This window comes from Protomyctophum parallelum (assembly GCF_964188405.1).
Source record: "Protomyctophum parallelum genome assembly, chromosome: 22".
Taxonomy (NCBI): Eukaryota; Metazoa; Chordata; class Actinopteri; order Myctophiformes; family Myctophidae; genus Protomyctophum; species Protomyctophum parallelum.
In genome coordinates, this window is record NC_139714.1 from 6,234,753 (window position 1) to 6,262,165 (window position 27,413).

A 27,413-nucleotide genomic window follows, 5' to 3' on the forward strand; every position below is an offset into this window, starting at 1 on the left:
ATTTCTGGGCGGCAGAAGTGTATCACGATTCACATTATAAATACAAAATCTCATGATCCGATTACAATGATATAAAAGTAAAATTAAATTACAAATCTTATTGTTAACTTGCCCAGCCCTATCTCATCTGTGAATCCAGATCACACTACGTTACAGACAGTACAATCCTGAGGGTTTTACTGAGTATATAGCTAAGCCACCGAGCAGCAGTGCTGCTGCTAAACACTTTTTCAATTTTCAGAGAGAGAGCGTGAGAGAGAGTGAGAGAAAGCATTCTGATCTGATTGAACTGGGAATGAATACTCGTCAATCCTTCATCCTGGCTCGAAACCGTACCGTCGCAGAGAGAAGAGCCTGGGCTCACCGAAGCCTATCGCATGTTATTAGTGCTGGGATAAAGGCGCCATGGGTCCCAGCAGAATCTTAATGAATGGTGCTGGGCCGGATTACAGATCCTCTGGGAACGTGGCTATAGACCAAGACCCCGAGAAGAGGGAGTTTATAGTCTTTGATTAAAGGGCGTATAAATATATATTTTTAAAGACGTGAAACATGGCGATTCCTCACCCTGGGTGACCCAGATATGATCCGTTTCCCTTGTTTGGACAGCGCATAAGTGATGCTTCGTGGCATTCAAATGGTCCCCTGGCGGTTTCTGTCAGGGACAGAATGGCCAGAACACTCGAAAAGGAAACACAGTGGATGCTTGTTCACGGTGTTTCACACACTTTCATCATGATGATGTGTGCGTGTGTGTGTGGGGGGGGGGGGGGGGGGGGATTAGTTCCAAACGTCTGTAGTCCTATTTTTGGGGTGAGATTGCTATTCAATGACCTTAAGTGGACATGCTTGTAATTATAAATATGTGATAGAAATTGTGTATAAATGTGCATGATAACCATGTTAGCGTTTTGAGCTACTCCGAATATGATGACGTTGGCGAGGCCGGGGCGCCAGGCCTCCTGGAAGAGCTTTTAACAAAAGGCATTCACTTCTTCCAACATCATACTTTTTAAAGAACGATAGGCCTAATGGTCTTGCGATAAAACACATCTTGAATAAAATCCATCGCAATTGCTACTTACAGTATTTCCTTTTTATTTTCTATCCAATTCCAGAAATCGTCTGAAGTCCAGATTACACAGTTAGGACATTCACGTCGGTTGTACAATAGTCATATTCATCATTTAGCAGTACTGTCTGTCTGTCTGCGATCCAGAGTCATATCAGACCGTTTCTTGAAAGGAACGGGAACAACAGGAAGCCGAGCCGTCAGAGAGAAGACATTATAGTTAATCTTTCCTCCGCGAAACCCCCAAATAACCCTGTCGTCCTATTTATTTATTGGTCTGTCATCTTTTTCAGAAGTGTGAGGACAGTACGGTGTCTTTGTGCCCACATGAACCCTGCTGCCATAAATATGTTCACAGACGGAGAACACAGAAGATCTGCACGCTCACACAGCCTATATAGTACTATAGATACTATATTTCCACTGAATTGTTGTGCAGTGGAAATGGTACAGTACACCGTCATAGTAGTCAAAGTAAAGGAAGTATACAACAGGGCTCAAGGGGAATGAATGGAGCAACACATACAGACAGAAACCTCAGAGTGAATCCAGGACTCAGAAACTGTTCCAAAGGAAAGAAAGAAAACCCTTATGAGAGAGAAATATGGAACAGCTGTCATGTCAATGTCATTAGAAACCTTTTATAATTATTATTTCTACAATGTGAATCGACCAAATTCTTCCTTTGCTTTGGTTGTTTTTTGTCTGTTGTATCAAAGTTTTTTTTATTGCTTGTTTTGTTATTATTTGTTTTCAGTAACCTAAGATAAAAAAGGGTAGTCGGCACTAATACGCTACGGCTTCAGTCTACACACCGTTTCGGTCCAAGTATTGTTTGTAAAGGTCCAAGGTCTTTCAAGGTTCTATCCCACAGGGGTCCTACATCTTTATTCATTAGCATGGTAGTGAGACGAGACCAGCTCCCAGCAAGCAACCCGCAGTCTGACCACAATGTAAAAGATCAGCCAGCCATACTTTACAGACTACTTCATGAAGAGACACTTAATTATGTCCCTCCTGGGACTACATGGCACAGAGGGGAATTAAATATTCTACTGTGGCGGCCCAAATAACGTGTCCCTGTGGGGTCCAACTCCCACTCGGATGTTGTAAATAAGAATGTTATTGCAGGCTGTGACCGGCGAACACCGACAGCAAAGTATCGATGTTAAATTCGATCGCCTCTTGTACTGTATCGTTTCCTTTCAAACGTCTCGTGGAAGGAAGCAGCTGCCATTGAGCAGAACCAACCACACACACACGCGTGCGCACACACAAATGCACGCACGCACGCACAGTGACACCTTCAGCCTCACAGTAAGGTCATTAATGAATGCTCTTGAATAACTGCTGTATTGAGCAACTGAATATCTAACCTACCGATGTAGTTAGTAGGGTAGACGGGGAAGCTAATCACTTTCACGTACAATGCAACACAAAATTACAACTAAACCTTTAGTCTACGGCGAGTATGTGTATGTGTGTATGAGTTTTTTCCCACATATTAAATTGTTTGTTTATTTACTCAAAGCCTTTGTACAAAGTTATGTTGATAAATGTGTAGTCCGGTATCATAGCTATATATCTCTTTGATGAAGATGTAATATCAGTGACACGTACCAAACCACACCTGTTAACCCTGGTGTCAGACAACACACGCACAACGCACGCACGCACGCACGCATGCACGTAGCCACGCACGCACGCAGCCACGCAAGCACGCACGCCATATATTAAATTTCATGGGGGCCATGTCACAACTTATATGGAGTTCAGCTGTGGCAATTGTCAGCCAATGAAATTTAGTGCACTTGCTTTCACTTGGAGCCTGACAGGCAAAAGTTTGCATAACCCAGGTCTGTGTTAGTAGATACAGAAAACACTTTTCAAACTAAACTCAGTGTCATGGGGCGTACATTATGATGATGGCGTGAAGCAATGCGTTTGATGTCATCATTTTGCACGGTCAAAATCAAAATGTCGTATACATAGCAGGGGCTTTTTTGGACATGCTGGGGTTTCCACCCGACAGCTCCGAAATACAACCATACTGCACTTGTTACAATTTACAATTTAGGCATTTAGCAGAAGTTCTTAATCAAGAGCGATTTACAATAAGCAAGAACAACACAAGTTAATACATCAAATACATAGAAATAGTCAAGGCTCACAGATAAACTAAATGGTAAATAGTGCATTTATATAGCGCCTTTATCCAAGGCACTTTACAGAGATTGTGCATTACATTCATTCACCCATTCACACACACATTCATACACCGATGACAGTGGAAACCATGCAAGGCACCAACCTGCACATCGGGAGCAATTAGGGGTTCAGAGTCTTGCTCAAGGACACTTCGACACTAACTCTGGGGGAGCCCGGATTCGAACTGGGAACCTCGGGGTTGCCATCCGGGCACTCCCCTGAACCACCGGCGCCCCAATCTAAGAACTAAGAACCTAACATCCGTCTAACAGTAGAATATCTGCACAATGAAACTGTAAACACTATAGAATGCAATAGAAGATCAATAATGACCTGACATCTGTCTACATATAACATGCTATCTAACTCAAAGTTCCAGGTGGTCCCCAGCTAAATGATAGTTAGGAACCAAATGGACCCTTATGGGACTGTAACTCAGAGAGTGTAGGCCACAAATGGAGACAAATGGACCCGTTAAATTAACATTGATTTTACAATTTAAATTAGTGGTCCCAGAGATAGAAATGCCATTGAAATGGGGGTCTGTGGCCTAATGCAAGTTAAACTGGGGGTCCTTGAAAATAAAGTGGTTGAGAGTCACTGCTAGTAGCCATAACAATCTTCAAATGGGGTGTCAATTTGGGGGTCCTTGACGTGAAAAAGTTTGAGAACCAATGATCTAAATGACATTATTTTATCCTTTGCATATAGTACATACGCCTGCAAGCAGTGCAAGGTGGTCAAGGCTAGGGCCAGTGCTACGGCCAGTGGCCGGGGGAAATCCAATGAGATTAGGGTCCATATTAAAGCAGGGATATAGTTTCTGAGCAGCAACAACCTATTCATTGTCCTACCAAGACTCAGCATTATTAACGGAACATAAAACCTAATCAGACAACACTATCACTGGAATCTGTCTGTGTGTGTGTGTGTGTGTGTGTGTGTGTGTGTGTGTGTGTGTGTGTGTGTGTGTGTGTTTCTGTGTGTCTGTTGAAATCAGATGAAAGCATATGGAAATGTGTCGCTCTCCAGCTGTTGTGGCGAGGTCAAAGGGTGTGTGTGTGTGTGTGTGTGTGTGTGTGTGTGTGTGTGTGTGTGTGTGTGTGTGTGTGTGTGTGTGTGTGTGTGTGTGTGTGTGTAAGGTGACCGTGAGAATGCGGGGCACTGAACTGGACGTGGTAATACAGCAGAACAGCTGGGATGTTTAAAAACACATCACACTCACTCACTCACATACACACACACACTTATACAGCACGCACATACAGTGCACGCACACACACGCGCGCACACACACACACACACACACACACACACACACACACACACACACACACACACACACACACACACACACACACACACACACACACACACACACACACACACACACACACAGAGTAAGTTAACACCCCACTAAGGAGCAGATGGGGCACTGTACAAGGCATGTGTTCTCTCAGACAGGTCCATGGCTCCACAGCCTCACTATAAAAACCATCTCACTGTCATTTGATTCCGTCTGACGCTCCAGGGCCAGTAAATCCTCCTCCAAGGTTTCACTTGCTGATACCTGTATGTGTTGCGTTGACTTCACACACACCCGGAATGGCCTGGTTTTTCTGGTGGGTCTGTGCCGGACAATGGCATGTGTGTATGTTTTAAACCATTCTCAAGTACTTCTATTTTATTCTATTCTATTCTTGAGACATTTAACCGATTAAATTCCCATTGACAATGAATGGAGAATTTTACGTCATAGTTTCTGAGCAAATGGGCATAGTGTCTATTTTACGTCATGATGATGTACGATGATAAGAGCGCCCCTCACTTCATGCGGGTGTGACATTGTATTGCAGGTCACAGGTCGCAATTAACTATGAAATTGTGCATTTCCCCTCAGTCCCGCCCCATTTATGGTAATTTATTGTCCAGCAACTCTACATCTCACCTCAAACCTCAAACCCTTAGATCTCCATATATGGAGCTGACCTGTTATGACATTCCATATGTTGATCTTTCCCCATCCTCTTCGATGTCTGATACCTTGACTGATACCTGTCCATTTAAACTCTAGACGGGCCTGCCCCAAAGTAGAGTTCTCAACAGGCCTGGAAATTAAGGCCCGGCCCTACCTGGACCCACTCAAGACACTGCCCCCGCTGCCACCATTAGATCTCCATATATGGAGCTGATCTGTTCTGACATTCCATATGTTGATCTGACCTCATCAAACCCTACAGTATACACTCAAGACACGCTCCATATATGGCCAGTACACAATTCATTCCATATGTTGATCTGACCCCCCATGCCAAAGCGCCAGCTCTCGCACAGCAGTCTGCTGTCACCCAGGCGGATGCGTGCACTTGAACTCACCCTTTAGGGCGAGGTCGCTTCTTGCCCTCAGGCGTCTTACTGGTATACAATAACACACTGCATTCATGTCTCGTAATGTACAGAGTGGGCACCCCTCACTCGTCAAGTAAGATTTCTCGATGGTGACATCCATGCCTGTCGTGCAGGTGGAGATAACAACACAGTCAAATAAGGTCTTTCCGCGGTCCATTATTGAGTTACAGCGTGCTAGGGAATGAAAGGAGGACTCCAGTATAAAACGGTCCCCTGCCAAGTAATAAAAAGTAGAACCATCCCTCTGTGCCGAGGGAGGAACGGCTTTTGTAACGACTGTACAATCATTCCATTCAACTCAGCTCAACTTTATTGTCATTTGACTCTCTACGAAAGCAGCACGCTGACGCGGAGGATGACTCACTCGAGGTCAAGGGTCGTGGCTGTGCCCCACAAAATTGCTGTGTGACTCAAAAATAAACAGTAAACAAAAAGGTGGATATATATGTGTCCACTACAATACACACACAAGCACACACATATTTACACATACTATACACACATTAAAGTCCTCTGTTAATTGTATCCATTTGTAACTAAGTGTAACCAAATGGACATGTAAGTGTCACATGGACACATGTCCATATGGGCGCCCTAAGCGGGGCGGGGGATGGGGATCACTGAACATCTTTATAATAACGATGCATTACTTAAACGTGAATATTTCTGAATTATACTAAAAATCTGCTGCCGCCCCTAGTGGTCTAACGGTAAGGCCTACGGAAATGGAAGTGCATGTGTTGGATGCAGCTCAAAGTGAACTTTACTCTGGTATCTAGTATGTTGCCGTCCGACCTTCCTAGCCCGTGTTATTAAAAATATATAGGCGATAATGGCGTTTGAAAATCGGTAAAAGTGGCCATTTTTAAGATGTTTTAGCCATTATCTCTGGAACGGAAGGTCCAATCTGCTCAGTTCAAAGCTTGTTGGATGCGTGACTTTGAGGACATTTTTTTGCTTTTCTGGTTTCTGCTCGACAGCGAGGATGAGATATAATAATATACTAATAAAATCTCAGATTTCTATTGCGCTTTTCAAGTACCCAAAGTGGATTTATAGTACATGGGGGAGGGAGTGAAAGGATATGGGTACGGCTGGGGGATTCATAAAGTGTGAGTGCTTATGGGTGCTCTATTTTGGAGGTGTGTGCAGTTGAGGGGGGTGCGGGACAGGACTTCCCTGCTGTGTGGAGGACTGGCCTGAAAGCTCAGCTCCAAGAGCTCAGAACAGGCATGAATAAATGAGGGAACACGTGCGCGCGCACACACACACACACACACACACACACACACACACACACACACACACACACACACACACACACACACACACACACACACACACACACACACACACACACACACACACACACACACACACACACACACACACACACACACACAGTATTTGTGTTTTAATATTAAATCATGCTTTATGGATATAAATACAATATATATTTGTCTGTTTCATCTTGTGTTATTGCTGCAAGGAAAGTGGAGCAGTGTGTGTGTGTGTGTGTGTGTGTGTGTGTGTGTGTGTGTGTGTGTGTGTGTGTGTGTGTGTGTGTGCACGACTGTGCGTGTGTGTAGCCTGCAGGTCTCTTCTCCTTGTTAGTGCAATGACATGCACTGTTTCCATCTGCTCAGAATCAGCAAAAATAAATCTACCGTGTGTGGGCACGTGTGCACAGTACACACTTGCGCACGCACACACGTGTGTGTCTCTCTGTGTGTTTAGTAACCATAATAATAATTCAGCGAAGCAGAAGTTCCTGTCAGCAGTCGGGCTGCTCTCTGTCTGCTAACCTTAAATGTTCCTTAGAGAAGGAAAGACTTGCACGAGGAAGACTACAGTAAAAGAGAAGTTGCCATTTTTCAAGTTGATGAAAAAATCATTAACATGGTGAATCACATCTTGGTGATGTCATCAAGATGTGATTCACCATGTTAATGATTTTTTTCAGACCTCCACTTCTCGGAAACACAGAATGGGTGGACTTTTTACCAATACCAATCTTGAGAAAAACAATTAGTGATTGGGATCAGTCCCAGAAAACCTGATCGGAGCATCCCTAAGTGGAGTACAAGTAAAAGTACTGGAAATTGGGAATACGTAAAGTAAAGTACAAATACCTCAACATTGTACCAAAGAAAAAGTACAGTACTTAAGTAAATGTAATTGTACTACTTTACACCACGGATCACACTAGATGTAACTTGTTTTTCCCTGTATGATGTCTAATAAAATCAAATCAAGAGACGATTTGTCAAATGAAAAAAGAAGAATGAAATGTTTATGGAATTTTGATATAAAAATACACAAAAATATAAGTTTTCCCATTGTTTTGGCATAGATTGTTAGGTATGCCCATATGATGACACTAAGAGTGTGAAAAACGTATTTGTCATTCCCCTACATCTTTAAAGTTTACGAACCTACAAACCGGCCATCCGCATGCGGGCGGCGCCAGCCGGGTTACCGTGACGACGGCAGAAGCCAGTGGCTGCAATGCGTCATGACAACGGAAGAGTTCCCGATGGCGTGTGGAACACCCCGACTTCCTCTGAGCCATGTCTCCTGTGAGTGTCCCCGTCGCCATGGAAACCCATCCAGTCCCGAGTCTGTCTAAGAGTCTGTCAATGGAGAGGGTCAACCCCCCCCATTCCTCACTGTCTGACAGCCACACACGCACGCACACACGCACAAATATATTCACACACTACAAGCATGTTTGTACCATATGCATGCAGTCGCACGCACACACACACACACCGTCTCACACACACACACACACACACGTCACACACACACACACACACACACACACACACTCTCTCTCTCTCTCTCTCTCTCTCTAAACATCGAACTACACCCATTCACAATTCCCAGAGAGTGTGTGTGTGTGTGTGTGTGTGTGTGTGTGTGTGTGTGTGTGTGTGTGTGTGTGTGCTGGTAAGGATGGCGGGGGGGGTTATAGCTACCTTCATCCCCCACCCACCCTCCCTAAGTCTTTCTAATAGAGGGGGCTCAACTTTTCACACGCCTCGTCCATCAATCCTCCGCTTTTTGTCCGTGTGTGTGTGTGTGTGTGTGTGTGTGGGGGGGGTGTTCCCCTAAACTTTTTTAACTGTGCCCATTCGTCGCAGCAGGGGTCCCGTCAAACGATGAACTTTCTCACTGAGAGAACAAACCCCGTTTCCTCTTGTGAATTCCACCGGAGAACTTCCACACTGCCTGCCTATCGATACTGCGCTCAATAAACAGCCGAGGGTTCCATTAGCTTTCACACAAAACCCATTAGTCTCAGTCCCCGGCCAACTCTCGCTGCTCGCTCGCTGCCTGGGCGAGCGAGGTCCCACAGGTCACATCTTTTCAGGAATTAAGAAGCGCAGAACCAAATCTTACTCTGAATTGTTCCATTTAACCCTCATTTTCTCCTGGCTTTCTCAGGAGTAGGGGCTCACACACAAAGCACACACACACACACACACACACAGACACCAACGCCAAAATGAACAAAACCCTGTCATGTCCCATGTTGGTAAAAAACACTCCCGTGAGTTCTGTCTCGTTGGGCCAGTCAAAAGTCAGAATTCATGCACTAAAGCCACACTATAGTACTGTGTGCTTGTCTTAGAGTCCCTCAATGTAACGGGTATAAAGCTGGATAAAGTGTCAATTCAAACGTCAGTCACGGCGCAGGAGTGACAACCGTTTTGTCGTTGATCCCGTGCGAGTTCACGCTCTTCTCTTTGACGTCGGTGTGACCCCCCTGCTCCCTGCCTCGGACGTCTAGTAGACTTTAAATCTACGTGTGTAACAACAAGCCTAGCCTACGACAAGTATCTGTTTGAATGCACGTTTACTGCTTTCCCACATGCTAAGCTGCCAAACAGAAAGACACTCGCTTGCACACACGCACGCACGCACACTCACTCTCTCTCTGTCTCTCCAATTCATCCTCTCTTGGCTTGTGTTCTCTCTCTCTCTCTCTCTCTCTCTCTCTCTCATATCCCATGCTCTATCACACCCTCTCTCTCTCTCTCTGTCTCTCTCTCTCTCTCTCTCTCTCCCCATCTCTCCATCACCCACTCTCCATCTCCCCCGCTCCCCCCTCTGTATCTCAACTCTCTCTCAATTCAATGGGCATTATTGGCATGAGAAAACATACGTTAGCATTGCCAAAGCAAAAGTTGAACAGTACAATCAAAACAAAATAGTATGTGCAATTGAAAGGGAATAGAAATGATGTGTGTACACAGAGCTGTTTACGTCGCAACTGAGGGAAATTACTTACAAAACCATAAGAATTGTGCATTTGCTGTCAGAAATACAGCCTATATCCACAGGGATGAGCTTTTGCAAAGTCGTTTTTTAAATGTTTAATTGCGACGATAGGTCACAGTTTACTATGAACCTTACTATGAAACCTGCATTTCCCGTCAGTCACACCTCCATATATGCCCACGTCATATATGGTCGTGCCTCGTGACATCACTCCTCCATATATGGTCACCACTCGTGACATCACTCCTCCATATATGGTCTCCCCTTGTGACATCACACCTCCATATGGTCAAGCCTCGTGACATCACACCTCGTCACACACGCCACCATATATGGCCGTCTCCATATATAAAGATCACGACACTTAGCCCACCTCATCAAACCTGGGAGCCATACATACATAGATCTCCATATATGGAGCCTAACTGTTCTGACATTCCATATGTTGATCAACCCCCACCCGTCCTTCCTCTTCGATGTCTTTTGACTGATACCTGTCCTGCAGAGTTCTCAACAGGCCCGAAAATTAAGGCCCGGCCCAACCTGGGCCCTCATCAAACTCTGTACACTCAAGACACTGCTACCGCTGCCACCCTTAGATCTCAATATATGGAGCTGACCTGTTCTGACATTCCCTGTACACTCAAGACACACTCCATATATGGCCAGTACAGAATTCATTCCATAATGTTGATCTGACCCCCCATGCCAAAGTACCAGCGCTCGCCCAGCAGTCTGCCGTTGTTGCCCTCAGGATGTCTTACTGGTGTAATTGCTCTTGTTTACAGCGTTTCTACACAATGTACTATGTTTATATGATATGGTTGCATAGTATTAGTATAGGCTATATTTGACAGTCAGGAAAAATGAGTCATCTGGAATTTCAAATTAGATTTTTTTTATCCATGACAATCTTTTTGTGTCCTATCCTGAAATCAATGTGTATTATTGTGCTTAAATATTGTATATTGTGTACACATTCTGTACCTGTTGTATTTTTGTATATTTAGACCTGTCATGTTTATTATTATTATTATTATTATTGTGACTATTGGAAACTGGTTAATTGGTTTGGGCTTAGGTGGCATGAGTCACCACCCATCGTTAGAGCCAATCAGTTGTACCCCTTCCTGTATAAAGGTGCACACCCATTCCCTGTCACATTATTCCTGAAGAAGATCCTAAGGGATCGAAACGTTGAGTCAAATAATCCAGTGGAGCTGAGTTTTTCATACCAGTGTTGCAGACTCTATTTTTCCTCTTACTGTACTGCCTTTTGTCTAGCACCTGGGCTAGAGTGGAGGTGCATGCTCTATTTCCTTTGTATATTTGTCAGTCAATCATGTGTTTGGTGAATTGAGTATGATTGTTACACCAATGGAAACAAGACGCCAAAAAGGGCTTTTCTGGTTTCATCCTTAGCAGACCTTGCATTGTACTTTACTTCCCTATGCCTGTACAAAGTGTCCAGTGCAAACTGTTCATATAGTGGTCAGTCAATCAATCAATCAATCAATCAATCAATCAATCAATCAATCAAACAATCAATCAATCAATCAATCAATCAACCAATCAATCAATCAATCAATCCCTCTCTCATCCACTCTGTCTCTCATCTCCATCACTCTCACCCTATATCTCTACAGTACATCTCTCTCGGTCTCTCTCATGCCAGACAGTCCTTTTAATAAACAACAGTGTCTTTTGTGTTGACTGTGGCAGACAGAGACAGACGACCATTGTCAACTGCTGTAACTTCAGACAGACTTCCTCGGCTCAAGAGGGCAGAGCAACAGCGACTGGCCTTTTTCTACCACTTTGTTTCACTCTCCTTTTTCCTCGTCTCCTGTTCCTCACTCTCCAGGTTCCATTATTTTATGGCATTTATTTCCACAAACCTTTGCGTTTTTCACTTCACTTCACCTCACCTCCCCTGCAGCCTAAGCCTTTGCTTTTCTCCTGTTTCTGTTCCCTCATCTTATCCCATCACATGTGCTGTTTGTTCATATTCTCTCTCTCTCTCTCTCTCTCTCTCTCTCACTCTCACTCTCTCTCTCTCTCTCTCTCTCTCTCTCTCTCTCTCTCTCTCTCTCTCTCTCTCTCTCTCTCTCTCTCTCCCCCTCCCCCCACCCCCTGGCCAGCCGGGGCGCCTGATGGAGGGGAAAGGAAATAAACGTGTTCCTTCCACGCACTACGTCCAACCAGGGAAACTCCCCCTGTCAGGTGTAAAGGAGCAACTTGGACACAGGGTGAAAAATGGGTTACAAAATCGTGGGATAAAAAATAATTAAAAAATAAAAACGTGTGCGTACATGCATACACAAATGAAAGTCCAGGATGGAAGAAAGTAAGACATATACAGTACAGTCTTAGACTGAATGCAAAAGTAAATTAATCACCACAGTAGATTGAAATATTTCACCTTTGGACAGTATAAGTGAAGTGCTGAATGGAGGGATTTTTTTACAAGCAATGAGATATTTCTACTAGAGCCATTTCTAGATAAGAACATTATTACCCTGCAGCCCCCCCCCCCCCCCCCCCCCCCCCAAGACCACCACCACTGCCATACACCGCTTTCTATAATAACTACGGCTGTGACGAGAGGAAAATGCACACTTCTTCACTGACGGATCCGTTTCAACGTAGCACGGTGGGGTTCAGCGTCAGGCCAGATCAACGTCAAAGGGTGCCGATCCAATTGCAGCGGTGTCACGGGACGAATCTTAACTAACTGTGACTGTGACCGCACGGCAGACAGCCGGTGGAAGTGGATTAGCACATCAAGTGTATCATGAATAAACCGCCTTAGACGGACGCCGACTGAAAAACTGGAAGATGAAAGGAGGGAAAGAGAGATACCCAGGAGATAAATAGTGGGGCTTTAAAAAAAAAGGGATATCAATTATTTTATTTATTTATAACAACATCTGTGTTTTTAGTTACATTCAGTCAAAACATTCAGCCAATTTTCCCTCTGAAATCAGAACACTGACTGTATTTGAGCTCAGAAGATAAGATAGATGCAATATGTACATCCAATCACAAGAATCCACAGCCAGCTACTGTACTCGTCCACACTAATTGGTGGGAAGAAAGTTGAATGATTGGAAAACAATGAATGATATATCTTCAACAAAAGGCTGTTGGTAATGATTTACGGCCTTCACCTTCAGTGTGTACCAAATCACAGCCATAATGTTGTGGACTATAGCCGTTCGTATTCGGCTCAAAAGTGAAAGTCTATGGGGAAACCCATTGGAAGATCGTTGCATAGGAAGCCCACTTCCTTGTATTTCACTAAACCAACAGTGCAGAGGGGCGTCGCTCTAAATTTGGTGATGTCAGTGTTCTCCGCTGTATTTCTACAGCGATCTGAGTGGGGCGCTCAGATCGGTGAGCCAATAGAATCCACCCACCTGTTTTCGACCGGCTCCCGCCCCTCTAGACCAGAAAGCACACAGGCTGGGCCAGGCTATGGACTAATATAACGTTTTGTTTTAGAAAGAGTTAAATTAAAAAAATATGCTGTAGGCTATTTCATATTTATATATTTAACTCATTCTCAAAGCCATTTAATTTCAAGGACCCCCAGTTTGACACGCATTAGGCTACGTGAATTGGGATCTCTGAGATCCCAATTTACAGTATATCGTAAAATCAATGTTAATTTAACTCTGAGTGTACAAATGGAACCAAATGGAGCCGCTAGTACACTCTCAGAGTTACAGACCCATAAGGGCCCATTTGGTTCCACACTAGGACTTTAGGAACCACTGAGTTTAACCACTTTAGACTCTCTATTCTTACTGTATAGTAAGACGGACCACCAAACCAAACCTGCCCGCCAAAATAACCGATCTACAAGCTCACTCACAACATGTCACGACGACGAGATGGCCCGTTTTCATAGTCACTTCGCTACTCAGTCTAGTCTGGCCAACAGGCAGAAAACTCATATTTCATAACGTCACCTGTTACGTAGCCACGTTGTTGCTGATACGTCATCAGCCAGCGCCACTCTGTCCATGCGTTTCTCACTGTGAAACAGTTCGAGACGACCCGAGAGTAAAATCTACGGCAAAAAGTAAACACTGAGTTTCATTCACTAGTCGACTATGTCAGCTTGAGTAGCACAGACCAATCAGAAGCCACGGGTCGATTTCACCCGTTTACATGTCCCTACCTTGGTGATATGACCCTTTCCAGACTGAGTAGCCACTAGCGAGTGACAAGACCCAGGCTGCCGTTTTCAGGGGTGAGAAGCCTTGTCACATCACATGTACTGTACTTACACTTACTGTAACTAATTGTGTTTACAATTACCCGTTGTTACCAGACAGTGGCCTTGTGGTTAGAGTCTCTGCCCTGAAACTGGGAAAGAATGTAAAAATGGGACCCAATGTCTCGCTGCTTGGCACTCAGCATCAATGGGTTGGATTGGGGGTCAAATCAACTAATCAAAATGATTCTCGAAATGCGGCACGGCTGCGGCTCACCGCTCCTTGGCTACGGCTCAACGCTCCAAGAGATGCGGAGAACAAATTTCACTGAGGTAGTGTGTGTGACAAATCGTATGACTTTGACTTTGAACCTAGCATCGTGTGACCGACACACACACACACACACATACACACACACACACACACGTACAAAAAGCACAGCATAGCTACACAACAAACAGCGGAGTCTTAATTTAACTCTGAGAGTGTAAAACATCGATTCTTACAGGCTATAGTAACACTGTGTATTTTAGTGTGCACCGTTGAGCTGCAGGCCCAAATCAATAACATACAAGCAATCACTGTGGTACTCAGTGTACGCTTAGCCAATGGTCTTTCATCGGCAATATATCAAATCCACATTACACGGATTACATGAACCCTGTCACCTTTGGTGTGTACTAAACACTGTCACTCACAGTGGTGGAAAGTAACTAAGTACATTTACTCAAGTAGTTTATATTGTTACTTTACTGCAGTAGTTCCAATTGTCAATACTTTTACTTCTACTCCACTGCATGGCAGAGTCAAATAGTGCTTTTACTCCGCTACAATTGTTTGAAAACTTTAGTTTCTCCACTCAATGAGCTTGTAGATCTGCTATTTCTGTAAAACTGAGTATTTCTACACTGCAGTAATGCTACTTTTACTTAAGTAAAGATAATGTGAGTACTCTTTTCCACCATGGCCACAGTCATGACCGACACAAAAACATACATGAGCACAGAAATATCCACTATGGCTATGCACATATGTGTCACGCACACACACACACACACACACACACACAGCTGGTGTAACAGATAGCATAAGGAAGTCAGTCACATGTACGGTATGGCAAAGGTAACCATGCTTTTGCATGCATATGCTACGGTCATATACACAATAGTACGGCTGCCAAGCACTCCAGTAAGCTGGATGGCTTTATTGGCATACCGTGTGCGGAGGTATACAGTACATGGGGAGAGAGAGAGAGAGAGAGAGAGAGAGAGAGAGAGAGAGAGACCAAGAGGGCTTGGTGGTGTGTTGTCCACGGCATACTGAGAGACAGATGGCTGGCTGGTTGGTCTTCCCTTATTTCCCTCCAAGTTAAGTAGCCTATACCTTCCCCCTCTCTCTCAGCCTCTCCATCAACCACACTCGGTCTAAACTGAACAGTGTGGTAGGCTAAACGCTAGAGCACTGGTTTTCAACCTTTTTCATGCCAAGGTCCATTATTATTTATTCAGCATTTGAGCCACAGATCACCATTTGATGACATTTTGCATCTCAGACCAAAAACGAAAGAATATTTTGTTATTGTTACTTGTTAGATAGGATTCTGTCATGCTATATGTATTGATGTCTGATGTTGGTACCATAGGAGAGATAACAGGCAAACGTTGACCAAAAAACAATTCTTCCTCTACATTCTCTATATATATTGTGTAGACTTCTTCAAAATGAAGTAATGCAGGTGTTTAACAATAATTTAACTCTTGTCTTGAGAGCGTACAATGAGACCAAATGGAGTTTTGTCCCCTCAGCCATAGCGGCATTAAACAAACTGCCCCACCGATAGGATGGTTCTGTACACAGTGGGGAACTCATGTTTTTTGGGGGGGTTTTGTATTGTCTTGGTGTTATGTTTTTCTGTACTATGTTTTTGTTGTTGGTGTTGAACAGACCTGTGAAGATGAATATCCTTCGGGACAATAAAGATTATTATTATTATTATGTAAGAGTTACTACAGGGAACATTAGCCAAAAATAGCAGATCTGTGAGCTTGTAGATCAGCTATTTTCGGCAAAGAGGTTTGGTGTAGATGAGGCGGCTGGGATGAGGACCAGCGTCTCCAAATCTGAGGCCATGGTTCTCAGCAGGAAACCGGTGGATTGTGCAGTCCGGGTAGGGAATGAGGCATTACCCCAAGTGAAGGAGTTCAAGTACTGTATCTCGGGGTCTTGTTCACAAGTGAGGGGAGGACGGAGAAGGAGATCAGCCGGAGAATCGGAGCGGCAGGGGCGGTATTGCAGTCGCTTTGAGATGGCAAAGCTCTCTGTCTACCGAGCAATCTTCGTTCCTACTCTCACCTATGGTCATGAAGTGTGCGTCATGACCGAAAGAATAAGGTGCCAGTTTAGGTGGTTCGGGCATCTGGTTAGGATGCCTCTCGGCATCTCCCTAGCGAGGTCCTCGAGGCATGTCCCACTGGGAGGAGAACCCGGAGCAGACCAAGGCGCAGTTGGAGGAAACATATCGACTAACTGGCCTTGGAACGTCTCGGGATCCCCCAGGAGGAAGTCACTAATGTTGCTCGTGAGAGGGAAGTCTGGAGCTACTGTACAGAGCCATGGGTTTTGAGGGTTTAAGAGGTTAAAGGTCTGAAAATACAAAGTTTAATTTGCAACAAATTCTCTTTAGTGGTGGGGGTCCCTGCTTTATCTCTCTCTCAGGGGGTCCTTAGAACCTTACAAAACGCTGTAGACCCCTGGTTTACTTTACACTGATCAATGCTGCCCGCATGGCCATGAGATTGTACACCTATACCGGTAGCCTATATGACCTTCAGGCAGTAAATGGTGCATTTATATAGCAATTTAATCCAAAGTGCTTATGGTGCATACATTCACCCATCCACACACACGTTATCATTACATAGATGGTGCATTACATTCACCCATTCACACACACACATTCACACACCGATGGCGGAGGAAACCATGCAAGGCACCATCCTGCTCATCGGCAGCAATTAGGGTTCAGAGTCTTGCTCAGAGCCACACTTCAAGCCTAACTTTGGGGGAGCCCACAGGGATCGAACTGGGAACCTCACGGTCGCTCTACGGGGTCTACCGGCCACTCTACCCCTGAGCCACTCCTGCCCCCGAAGAGTAGGGAAACAACCTCCAACCACTTCAGATGTAGGCCCACTGCTAATTATAATTGTGTTAGCCCTACTCTACCACACAGATTGAAAATTAATAACGTGTTATTCATTACAAGGCATTACATTGTAAGTTCCAGATTTGCAGCTTTAAAATAAGTAGCACCAAAGATAATTCCTCAACTTCGAGTAGACAAAAGATAATGGGAAGATACTAGGAAAGTCTAGAGTTTCACCAGACATTTATGTCCTTAATGTGCCAGCTGTAATTAACAACAACAAACCTTATAAAAACTCGACACTAAAATATTAAGGGCTGTATTTTGCGTGTTTTAAGTACCAGGTCTTATTCCCTAACTTGAGTAAACTAAAGACCTGGAGGCGTGATCAATGCCATTTGGCTATTCTGAGTGGCCAAAGAGCATTTATCACGCCTCCAGGTCTTTAGTTTACTCAAGTTAGGGAATAAGACCTGGTACTTAAGACACGCAAAATACAGCCCTTTAAGTGTCTTAACTTTTCAAATTGCATCTGTCAATGTCAGTGGAAATCTCTGGATTTTAAACCTTTTCACAGAAAAGGTCTGTGGGGAATTGTTAACAAGTAACAGCAATAGGCCTATGTTTAAAATAAGATTATTTCTCCAAGGGCCAGTTTAGGTTTGCCTTGTCTAGTCTGTCTGTTAGCTTGTGTTTTAACCCAGTGGTTTTCAACCCTTTTTCACATCAAGGTCCATTATTTATTCGCATTTGAGCCACAGACCACCATTTGCTGACATTTAACGATAACTTAACTCTTGAGAGCGTAACTCTCAAGAGTTAAAATATCTCCTAAGGGTCCATTTGGTTACCAACTCTCCATAATTTAGTTGGGGACCACCTGGAACCCCCTCAAGGACCACTGGTTGACACTGGTTTACTTGATAACCACAGTTTTAACCCATGCAGGACCGACACACATGTTGCACTGATGCACTGACGCTTCAGAAAATGCCATATATATAGATGGCATTTTCTGAATCATATTTTTATTAGTCGATATGCCTAAATAATAATAATAATAATTATTATTATTATTATTATTATTGATGGGCTGTGGGACTGGAATGGATTCCAAAGTTTTCATGGGAGTTCATCAAGGTACAACAGGTAGCCTGCACCCATATAACAGGCAGCATATAAGTGGGCTAAAATCTTTCCAACGTGCAACAGTAGCCTAGATACGAGTCAGTCGCCAACTAGACATGTTATTGAGGTTCGTTTATGGGGACGTTTCGATTTAAAAAACAATTGGCATAGCCTAAATTACACCGAATGTGCATAATTGTCAATTTGTCCACTACAACACCATTCATTCATCCGACATAAATCATAATCATCATGAAACTCCATGTCCCTGCTCCCATTCATCCCATTCCTTACCTATCTGACTTAAAACGAGAAGCCGTGCTATTATCAGGTTCTTCGTCCTGCTGGGAGCAGCAGTCTCCATGTTGCTCTGCTCCGGTGGTCGAAAAGGGGGGAAAAATTAGGGAAAAGCTAAATGTAAAAAGGTTCGTTTCAGGAACGACGGAACGCGACTGGAAGAATGCGTAAAAGATGCTACCGTCGCATCATTCATTGGGTTGCAGTGCTGCTGCGGTGGTCGCCTCTCTCTCCTGACTGAGTCAGAGTCTCCTCTCTCTAGTCTGCATGTCACATCACACTGTGTGTGTGTGTGTGTGTGTGTGTGTGTGTGTGTGTGTGTGTGTGTGTGTGGTGGGGGGAGGGGGGGGGGGGGGATTGGGTGCGCGCACCGCCCACCGTGCATGCCCAGGCATAAACGCAGCGCAGCGCGGCGCCGCTGTTTGTTTGAGAAGAAGAGAACATAATGTTGCTTCTTGCAACATCTCAAAGATGCACAGTTGCACACACACACACACACACACACACACACACACACACACACACACACACACACACACACACGCGCGCACATACACACACACACACACACACACACACACACACACACACACACACACACACACACACACAGAGAGAGAGAGAGAGAGAGAGAGAGAGAGAGAGAAAAACAAATGCGACATTTACCAGTAGCTGCACATAAAATACTTTAACTCTGATGGATAAATACATTGGATGATAATGCATGGGATAATGAATGGTAATACAGCATGGAATTTGTTGCTGTATTCCATGCTGTATTGATGTTGTTACCATTAGGAGAGATAACAGGCATCAAAATAACAATTCTTCATTCAAATCTACACAAATAGTGTAGACTTCTTGTAAACTAACTATAATGTTTAACAAGGATTTCACTCTCAAGAGTGAAATCCCTGTAAACAAGTGTAATGCTTCATGGTGTCGTCCACTCAGTTAACAGTGAAACACAGAAATGCAATCAATCAATCAAAGATCTCTAAGGGATGGACCCTTATATATTATATGGAAAATAGTACTCAAGTAAAAGTAGGCTACCAATACTGCAATGTAAGAATGATGTAAAAGTCCCGGAATTCAAAATGTATACTTGAGTAAAAGTACAAAAGTATTGGCATAATTTTCTCTTAAAGTACTAAAAGTAAAAGCACTCATTATGCAGAATGTGCCATTTCAAGTTTTCAAATGTATAAACATCTTTTGAAAATAGCTACAAGCTCACAATTCGTCACATCAAGACGCATTGTGAGCATGTAGATCGGCGATTTTCAACTGGCCAAAATGTATGTGAAGTGGTTACTGTAAAAAAATCTACAAAGTAACTAGTAACTAAATCTTACAAATAAATGTAGGCTATAGTGGAGTGAAAGTACAACATTTGCATGCCTCTCAGATGTGGTGGAGTAGAAGTGAAAGTACTGGAAATTGTAAATACTCAAGTACAAATGCCTCAAAATTGTGCTGAACTTAAGTACAGTACTTGGGTAAATGTACATTAATACTATAGTTACTTTCCACCATTGACTGTCTGGGAGAAATCCCTGGCAGTTTGATTGATTGATTGAAGTATGTATTAACAGTATGCAGAATGGGTACATTTCACATGAAAGCACAACTCAATACAAAGACTGTTACTGTGGACAACACACTGATAAAGCATTGCACTTGTTTACAACAGGGTCCACCTTTTTCAATTCATCAGAACATACCCAAAAGTATGAAAATGGGAGCCAACAATGCCTCCCTGCTTGGCACTCTGCATCAATGGTGGGATTGGGGGTGTAAGTCCCTGTGTGTGTACATCAAGTTGCCTCACACATAGTCACACTATACGGAAACAGGAGATAGACTTTACAAAATGCTGTACCCCCTCCAACTGTATATACTTTCCCCATTTTCAACAGTTATTATATTTTGACACTTGCTTAAACGTATGTTTTCTCATGCCAATAAAGCTCCTGGATGAAGACCAGGGGTCATCAATATGTCTGTACGCAGACAAATGTGTCAAAGACTCGGTCTTGTCCGTGGCAAATGTTTGATTTTCTTTATATACACAATTATAATGTTCTTATCTTATCTTATCTTTAATCATAAGACCCAATTAGTGAATGTCAAACCTGCAGGTTTTCTTCAGAATATAAGGACACTGATTTATGATGCTATAGGTGGCCGGCCTAAGAAGACCTGGCAGACAACAGTGCTGGCTGACACGAAAGCGCCATGAGGTGGCCATGGACCGTTCCCGGTGGAAGAAAGCCATATCGAGAATCCGGTCCAACCCAGTGGTGCCTGGAAAGTGGACTTTAAACCGATGATGATGATGACCATGACTATGGCACATTAGTCCTAGGGGGTCTCAAATGTTTTATTTGCAAAGACCCCCTTAATTCTGAGAGTGTACGCTCTCAGAGTTACAGGCGTGTTATGGTCATTTAGGGCTATTATTGTCCACTCATTCTGTACGTCGGTGGCAAAAATGGAATTTTTACAAAAATGTCCACCACAAGCCATCATGGCACCTATGAGCCATATTATGATGGAAAATGTTGTTCCCAAGGGTACCTACTTTACTGGGTATAGCTTTGTGTTGCTATGCGTGATTTGGGGGGCACAAGGCAGAATAGAATAATCTATTCTAAGCGGAATCATATAATGGAAGTGGAATGTGGATCAATTCCACAACGGGATTGTCCCAGAATGGAATTATAGTCTTAGCCTGTGAGCGTGAGTGTCCTTGATGTGTGTATACAATGGCATAGATTTGGCAGCAATTATACCAGCCGGGTCCAGTGAGCCTCAGTGCGCGCGCGCGAGTACACACACACACACACACACACACACACACACACACACACACACACACACACACACACACACACACACACACACACACACACACACACACACACACACACACACACACACACACACACACACACACACACACACACACACACACACACACACACACACACACAGCTATGCCTCACATGTTTGCGAGAGAGACAGAACTTCCTCAGGATAGACCTTAATCGCAGAATAACATGCAACATGGGGTGTTCCTCCATGCATAAATTAGCATACATCTTTTAGAGATAATGCTTAATTTATGCAGTATCCGCTTTTCAGTTGTTGGACAAACATTTTCTGCGGAGTGCTCGTTACAATGTCCTTGTTTCATCTGTTATGCGTTAGCATTGGCCTGTCACAATTATTACGTAATCGCCTAATCACAATTATCTGAGATAATCGCAATATTTCTTTTGCTTAATCCTCAATCATTTCCATGTTGAAAAATACATTTTCATAGGTTAACTAAAAAGAGTTAAATGTGTCACATATGTCTTTGCATATTTAAGATATTTCTCATGCCTGCCCTGTGCAATTTGTGATTATGAAGCATAAAAAGGAAAACAGAATTACAAATTGTAGGCCCGGACCTAGGCTGCCAAGCCAGCCGGGGTTCGACTCCTGAGCCTGACGGCCTTTGCCACGTGCCACTGCCCATCTCTTTCTCCCTTTCCTGTCTGTATACTGTTCACTATCAATAAAGGCATAAAAAGACCAAAAACTAATCTTTGAAAAAAATAATTACAAATTGTAAAACAAAAAAACACAATTAAATCATTAATCGCAATTATTTGTAAGACAATTAAATGTTTCAAGCTCATGTATTGTACATACTGTATTGGTCTTACTGTATTGATCTTATGCTACAGTATGTGTATATGTTCATATATCTTGATGTTTTATGTTCTTTTTTACTCTTTAATGCTTGTTTTCTCATATTCTTAAAAACAAAGGAGTGAAAGAGTCCACGCAAAAACAAAATTCACCCACTTCTTTACACCTGTGAAGCAGTGATCACATGACAATGGAGTTGATTTTTGATCATCTAAAAGTAAAATACAGACAAACATGTAGCGTACACTTGCATTCACACAGGCTACTCGTAAACGTTTAAACTGTGGATAAATTAGGGGCAGATTAAGATTATGAAGGGCCCCAATGGGCCCCAATGGACCCCAATGGAAACAAGCAACAGTGCTTTCTTGGGTTATAAATCCTCTTAGCAGACCTTGAACTGTACTTTCTCATGAATCAAATATGTACAGTACATCTAAGCAATAACAGGCTTTAGATAGGGTTCCCAAACCTTAAAAGAAACCCACCAATCTACAAGCTCATCTCATCATCACTATAAAATGTTGTGATGATGACCATCTTCTGGTAATGAGCTTGTAGATTGGCAGCGGTGACAAACACTCAACTTGTTTCACGTAATAACGTGTTCTGTTCGCCACAGCTTGCCAACTCGCTCAGCACACCCCAAAAGCCTCAAGGCCTAGTAACAGTCCGTCCAAGCCTGGAAACCAGATGGAATTGCAACGCGCTTTACTCTGGTCTGCCTTGTTCTCAAATCTCAAGTGATTCAAAAAGTAATCTGTTGCAAAACCTTGTGGAGGAACTACTGTATACACACACGTTCCTTCCATGAACAAAATCTCGCAACACAAGATGCATTTTCTAAACATTGTACTACACCGCAGGCAGACTTCATGTCAATTACATGTAGTAAGAAGAAAACAGAACCTAAAATGCTCCCTTGAGGTACCCCACCTATCCATCCATTCATCCATCCATCCATCCATCGTAAGATGAAATATAACTAGATAAAGTGCCAATGGGCACAGGTCTCCACCAGGGCAATCAAAACAAATATTGTATTAAGTGTAAATGTATAGATTTAAAATGAGAATTGCCAAAGGTTGTTCAAGCACAGATTTTGACCAGTGGGGGTCTAGTTAGCCCTGCTCCCTGGCGTGTGCGTGTGTGTGTGTGTGTGTGTGTGTGTGTGTGTGTGTGTGTGTGTGTGTGTGTGTGTGTGTGTGTGTGCGCGAGTGCATGACGCGACTTGGCTTGTTGTAGCGCCACCATCAGGCTGTTGAAAACTGTCAAGTGGCATTTCTTCCTCAGCCTAGTGGGAATATGCGTGCACAGTTCGCAATCGGACGCTGCGTTGAGGAGTTGTGGCGATTTGTACAAAGCGGGCTACTCCTGAAAACTGTAGGAGCCAATCGTGGCCAATCAGGATGTAATATGAGAAATCAAACAAACCTGTCTTGATCACATGACTATGGAGATCATGTGTACCGATTTGCGTGAAATTTGGATAAAATCTGAAGGAGTAATAATAGAAAATGTGTTTTACATATGTGGGCCTCCTGGTGGCGCTATAAAGAGCAGATGTGAAAAATTCCAGGCAAAGGTTTTTCCTTGGCCTCTATGGAGTTGGCATACAAACTTATCCACAGATCCGTGCAGTTAGAGGTAAAACACTTTTCGGCTAGTTATAGCGCCACCTTGAGGCTGAGTTGAAATTGTTCATGTGGCATTTCGTCCTCGGCCTAGTGTGAATGTGGGTGCACAATGTCATTGCAATCGGACGCTGCGTTGAGGAGTTGTGGCGATTTGTACAAAGCGGGCTACTCCTGAAAACTGTAGGAGCCAATCGTGGCCAATCAGGATGGAATATGAGAAATCAAACAAACCTGTCTTGATCACATGACTATGGAGATCATTTGTACCGATTTGCGTGAAATTAGGATAAAATGTGAAGGAGTAATAATAGAAAATGTGTTTTACATATGCCGGCCTCCTGGTGGCGCTATAAAGAGCAGATGGGAAAATTTCCAGGCAAAGGTTTTTCCTTGGCCTCTAGGGAGTTGGCATACAAAGTTATCCACAGATCCGTGCAGTTAGAGGTAAAAACACTTTTGGGCCAGTTATAGCGCCACCTTGAGGCTGAGTTGAAATTGTTGATGTGGCATTTCGTCCTCGGCCTAGTGGGAATGTGGGTGCACAATTTCACGGAAATCACGCGATGTGTTCATGATTTGCAGCATTTTGTTTGAAACTGAGCACTTTTGGAAGCCAATCTTAACCAATCAGGATGGAGTCTGAGAAATGTGAAAGACCCGTTTCGTTGAATGTCTCTAGAGAGACTGTGTACCAATTTGCGTGATGTTTGGACAAATTCTGTAGGTGTACTGTGCAAAAACTTGTTTTGCACAAAGCAGCCTCCTGGTGGCGCTATAACAGGCCGTTCTGGAAAGTTTGGGGCAGAGGTTCATCGTTGGCATCCAGGGAGTGTGTGTGCAAAATTTGGCATCGACCGGGTTAACGGTGGCCGAGATTAGCTGCTCACGGACGGACACACGGACACACGGACGGACGGACGGACGGACGGACGGAGTGCAAAACATACTCTCCCACCATGCCTTCGGCTGGTGGAGACAACAACAACATACTAATTCGTACAAGTGTGTGCAGAAGGCAGTGTTCTTAAAAGTTGCTATAAGCTGTAAGTGTGCACCACTCTCCCTCATGAGTCGTGGCGGAGTGTGTGCGTGCGTGCATGCGTGCATGCGCGTGCGTCTCGTACAATATGCCTCCCCACAGTTCCCTGTACTCTTGTTGCCATGACGACGGATGCCTTTTGCGAGTAACAGTGATATTGACATCCAGCGGTTGGCAAATGGAGGCCGATAACAGTAAATTCTCTGCATTTCTACAGCGCCCTTATATCCAGACTCCAGAGTGCTTCACACACAATGGGCCTGATTCTTCAACGCGCTTCCGCTTATATATTGACGTGACGCTGGCGGAAAGGCATTTACGTGGATTTCCCACATTAATTTGGAATTCATGAAAATGGCCGTGAACTTGACGCTGCCTTTGGTTTGTCGGAAATTCCGCTAAATCCTCCGCCACCTCTTTAGGTGGCGGAGAAATTATCGGAACCATACACTTGCGTATAGATTTATTCAGAAGGCTTTAGTCTTCATGCTGAATCAATAAATTGTTCCCAAATCTCAGATAAAATATGTAGGCATGTGTCCCCAACATATTGGTCATAAAAAAATGATAGCCTATATATATATATATATATATAAAAGCCGAGTGCACTTGTATGCCTTTAATGCATGCATTAGGATATTTCTATCATGCGCGATTGGGGCTGCTCACTTGACAGCTTTCTACTCGCAGTGCAACGCGTTGTGAGCTTGTAGATCGGCTCTCGCGGACTCGCTGCATGTTAAAAAACAATTATAATAAGAACATAGGCCTGGTTAGTGTTGTATAGTTAGTGAGTCAGTTCTCTGACTGTCGGTGTGTGTGTGTGCGTGTGTGTGTGTGTGTGTGTGTGTGTGTGTGTGTGTGTGTGTGTGTGTGTGTGTGTGTGTGTGTGTGTGTGGGGGGGGGGGGGGGGGGGCAGACAGCAGCGTGCTGCCGATCCGATTCACATTGGAAAAAAATAGAAGACCACATTAGCCTAATGAATGGCATCAGCGTGTTTGAAAGTCGGCCAGTCATATCATAGTTTTAAGCCAGCTCACCTGCACTCGCACTTGTTCACAAACATGACGGGCAGACTTTATAATAATGTATATTATTGATATTGATCACATGCATGGATGCCACACACAGAATAGTTTAACTCACTGGATAAACTCACTGGATTATAATTTCTTCAGACAAGAGGATCCCAGGCCTACGAGGTAGGCCTATAATTATTCACTTATGAATGTATAGGCTACTGTTCTTTATCGCGCAAACCAGTGTCGAGGGCCCATGCCCCCCTCCCTCTCTCTCTCCTCTCTCTCTCTCTCTCTCTCTCTCTCTCTCTCTCTCTCTCTCTCTCTCTCTCTCTCTCTCTCTCTCTCTTATTTTAAATATCGGATATGTTTTACCTCTGCAAAGGTGTGAGTGAGCACCCGCCTTGGTCCAGAACTTAATTAAATAAATTATAATTATATTGCTTCAGCGGAGCACGCACCGTTGTACATAGTTTGTACATAGTAGCCTACAGTGGTAATATACAATGGTGCAAAAACGACATAACATAAAAGCCCTAACTGTCCTGCTCCTACATGTGTAGAATTATTAAATTAATAGAGTGCGGGCTATATTCATAGCAGTGACCGCGGCTGTAATTTCTTTCCAGCAATCATTTTTATTGTAATTTGTGAAGCCGCTATATAGTCTGCGGCTGCAAAGCCTTTTTTTCTTTTTTTGACAGACGGATCTCAGACAAACTGCTGTCTGCTGAGTCATGCTTGAAGCCTTTTATGGTACGATATGGGGCGTGGATCTATGCAGATGAGGTTGTCGGTTGCTTTTCCGATCACTTTGCACCCGCTGCATTCAGTATGACATACACCTGCGATACGCCTGCGAACCTGTGGTACACACCACTCTCTGAATAACACGTCATCTCAACTTAGCTTGATCGGACGGATAAATACGATATCTGTTTCCGCCACCGTTACACTCTGGCGCATTTCGTTTTTGAAGAATCAGAATGTGTGCAAGTGCAATGCATTACAGTACATTCACACATGCCGCGGAGGCAGCCACGCAAGGCATGTAAGACATGAAGCCAGGAGGAGTCCTGAGAATCGGACCCATTGACATTCTACTGCCCTGACATCCACTCTAAGCACTTTAACCATTATAATAAGTGTGTGTGTGTGTGTGTGTGTGTGTGTGTGTGTGTGTGTGTGTGTGTGTGTGTGTGTGTGTGTGTGTGTGTGTGTGTGTGTGCGTGCGTGCGTGCGTG

The 27,413-nt window shown here is 43.8% G+C and overlaps 1 protein-coding gene across 1 annotated transcript in view; it reads right to left on the reverse strand.

The window, feature by feature from the left end:
- Positions 1–18,946, reverse strand: part of LOC310853635 (receptor-type tyrosine-protein phosphatase zeta-like) — a 74,243-nt gene extending 55,297 nt beyond the window's left edge. Inside the window, exon 1 of the mRNA XM_083758026.1 lies at positions 18,767–18,946. Coding sequence (XP_083614152.1) covers positions 18,767–18,836 — 70 coding nt within the window. The 5' untranslated portion in view covers positions 18,837–18,946. The remainder of the gene's footprint in view (positions 1–18,766) is intronic.
- Positions 18,947–27,413: the final 8,467 nt, after the last annotated feature.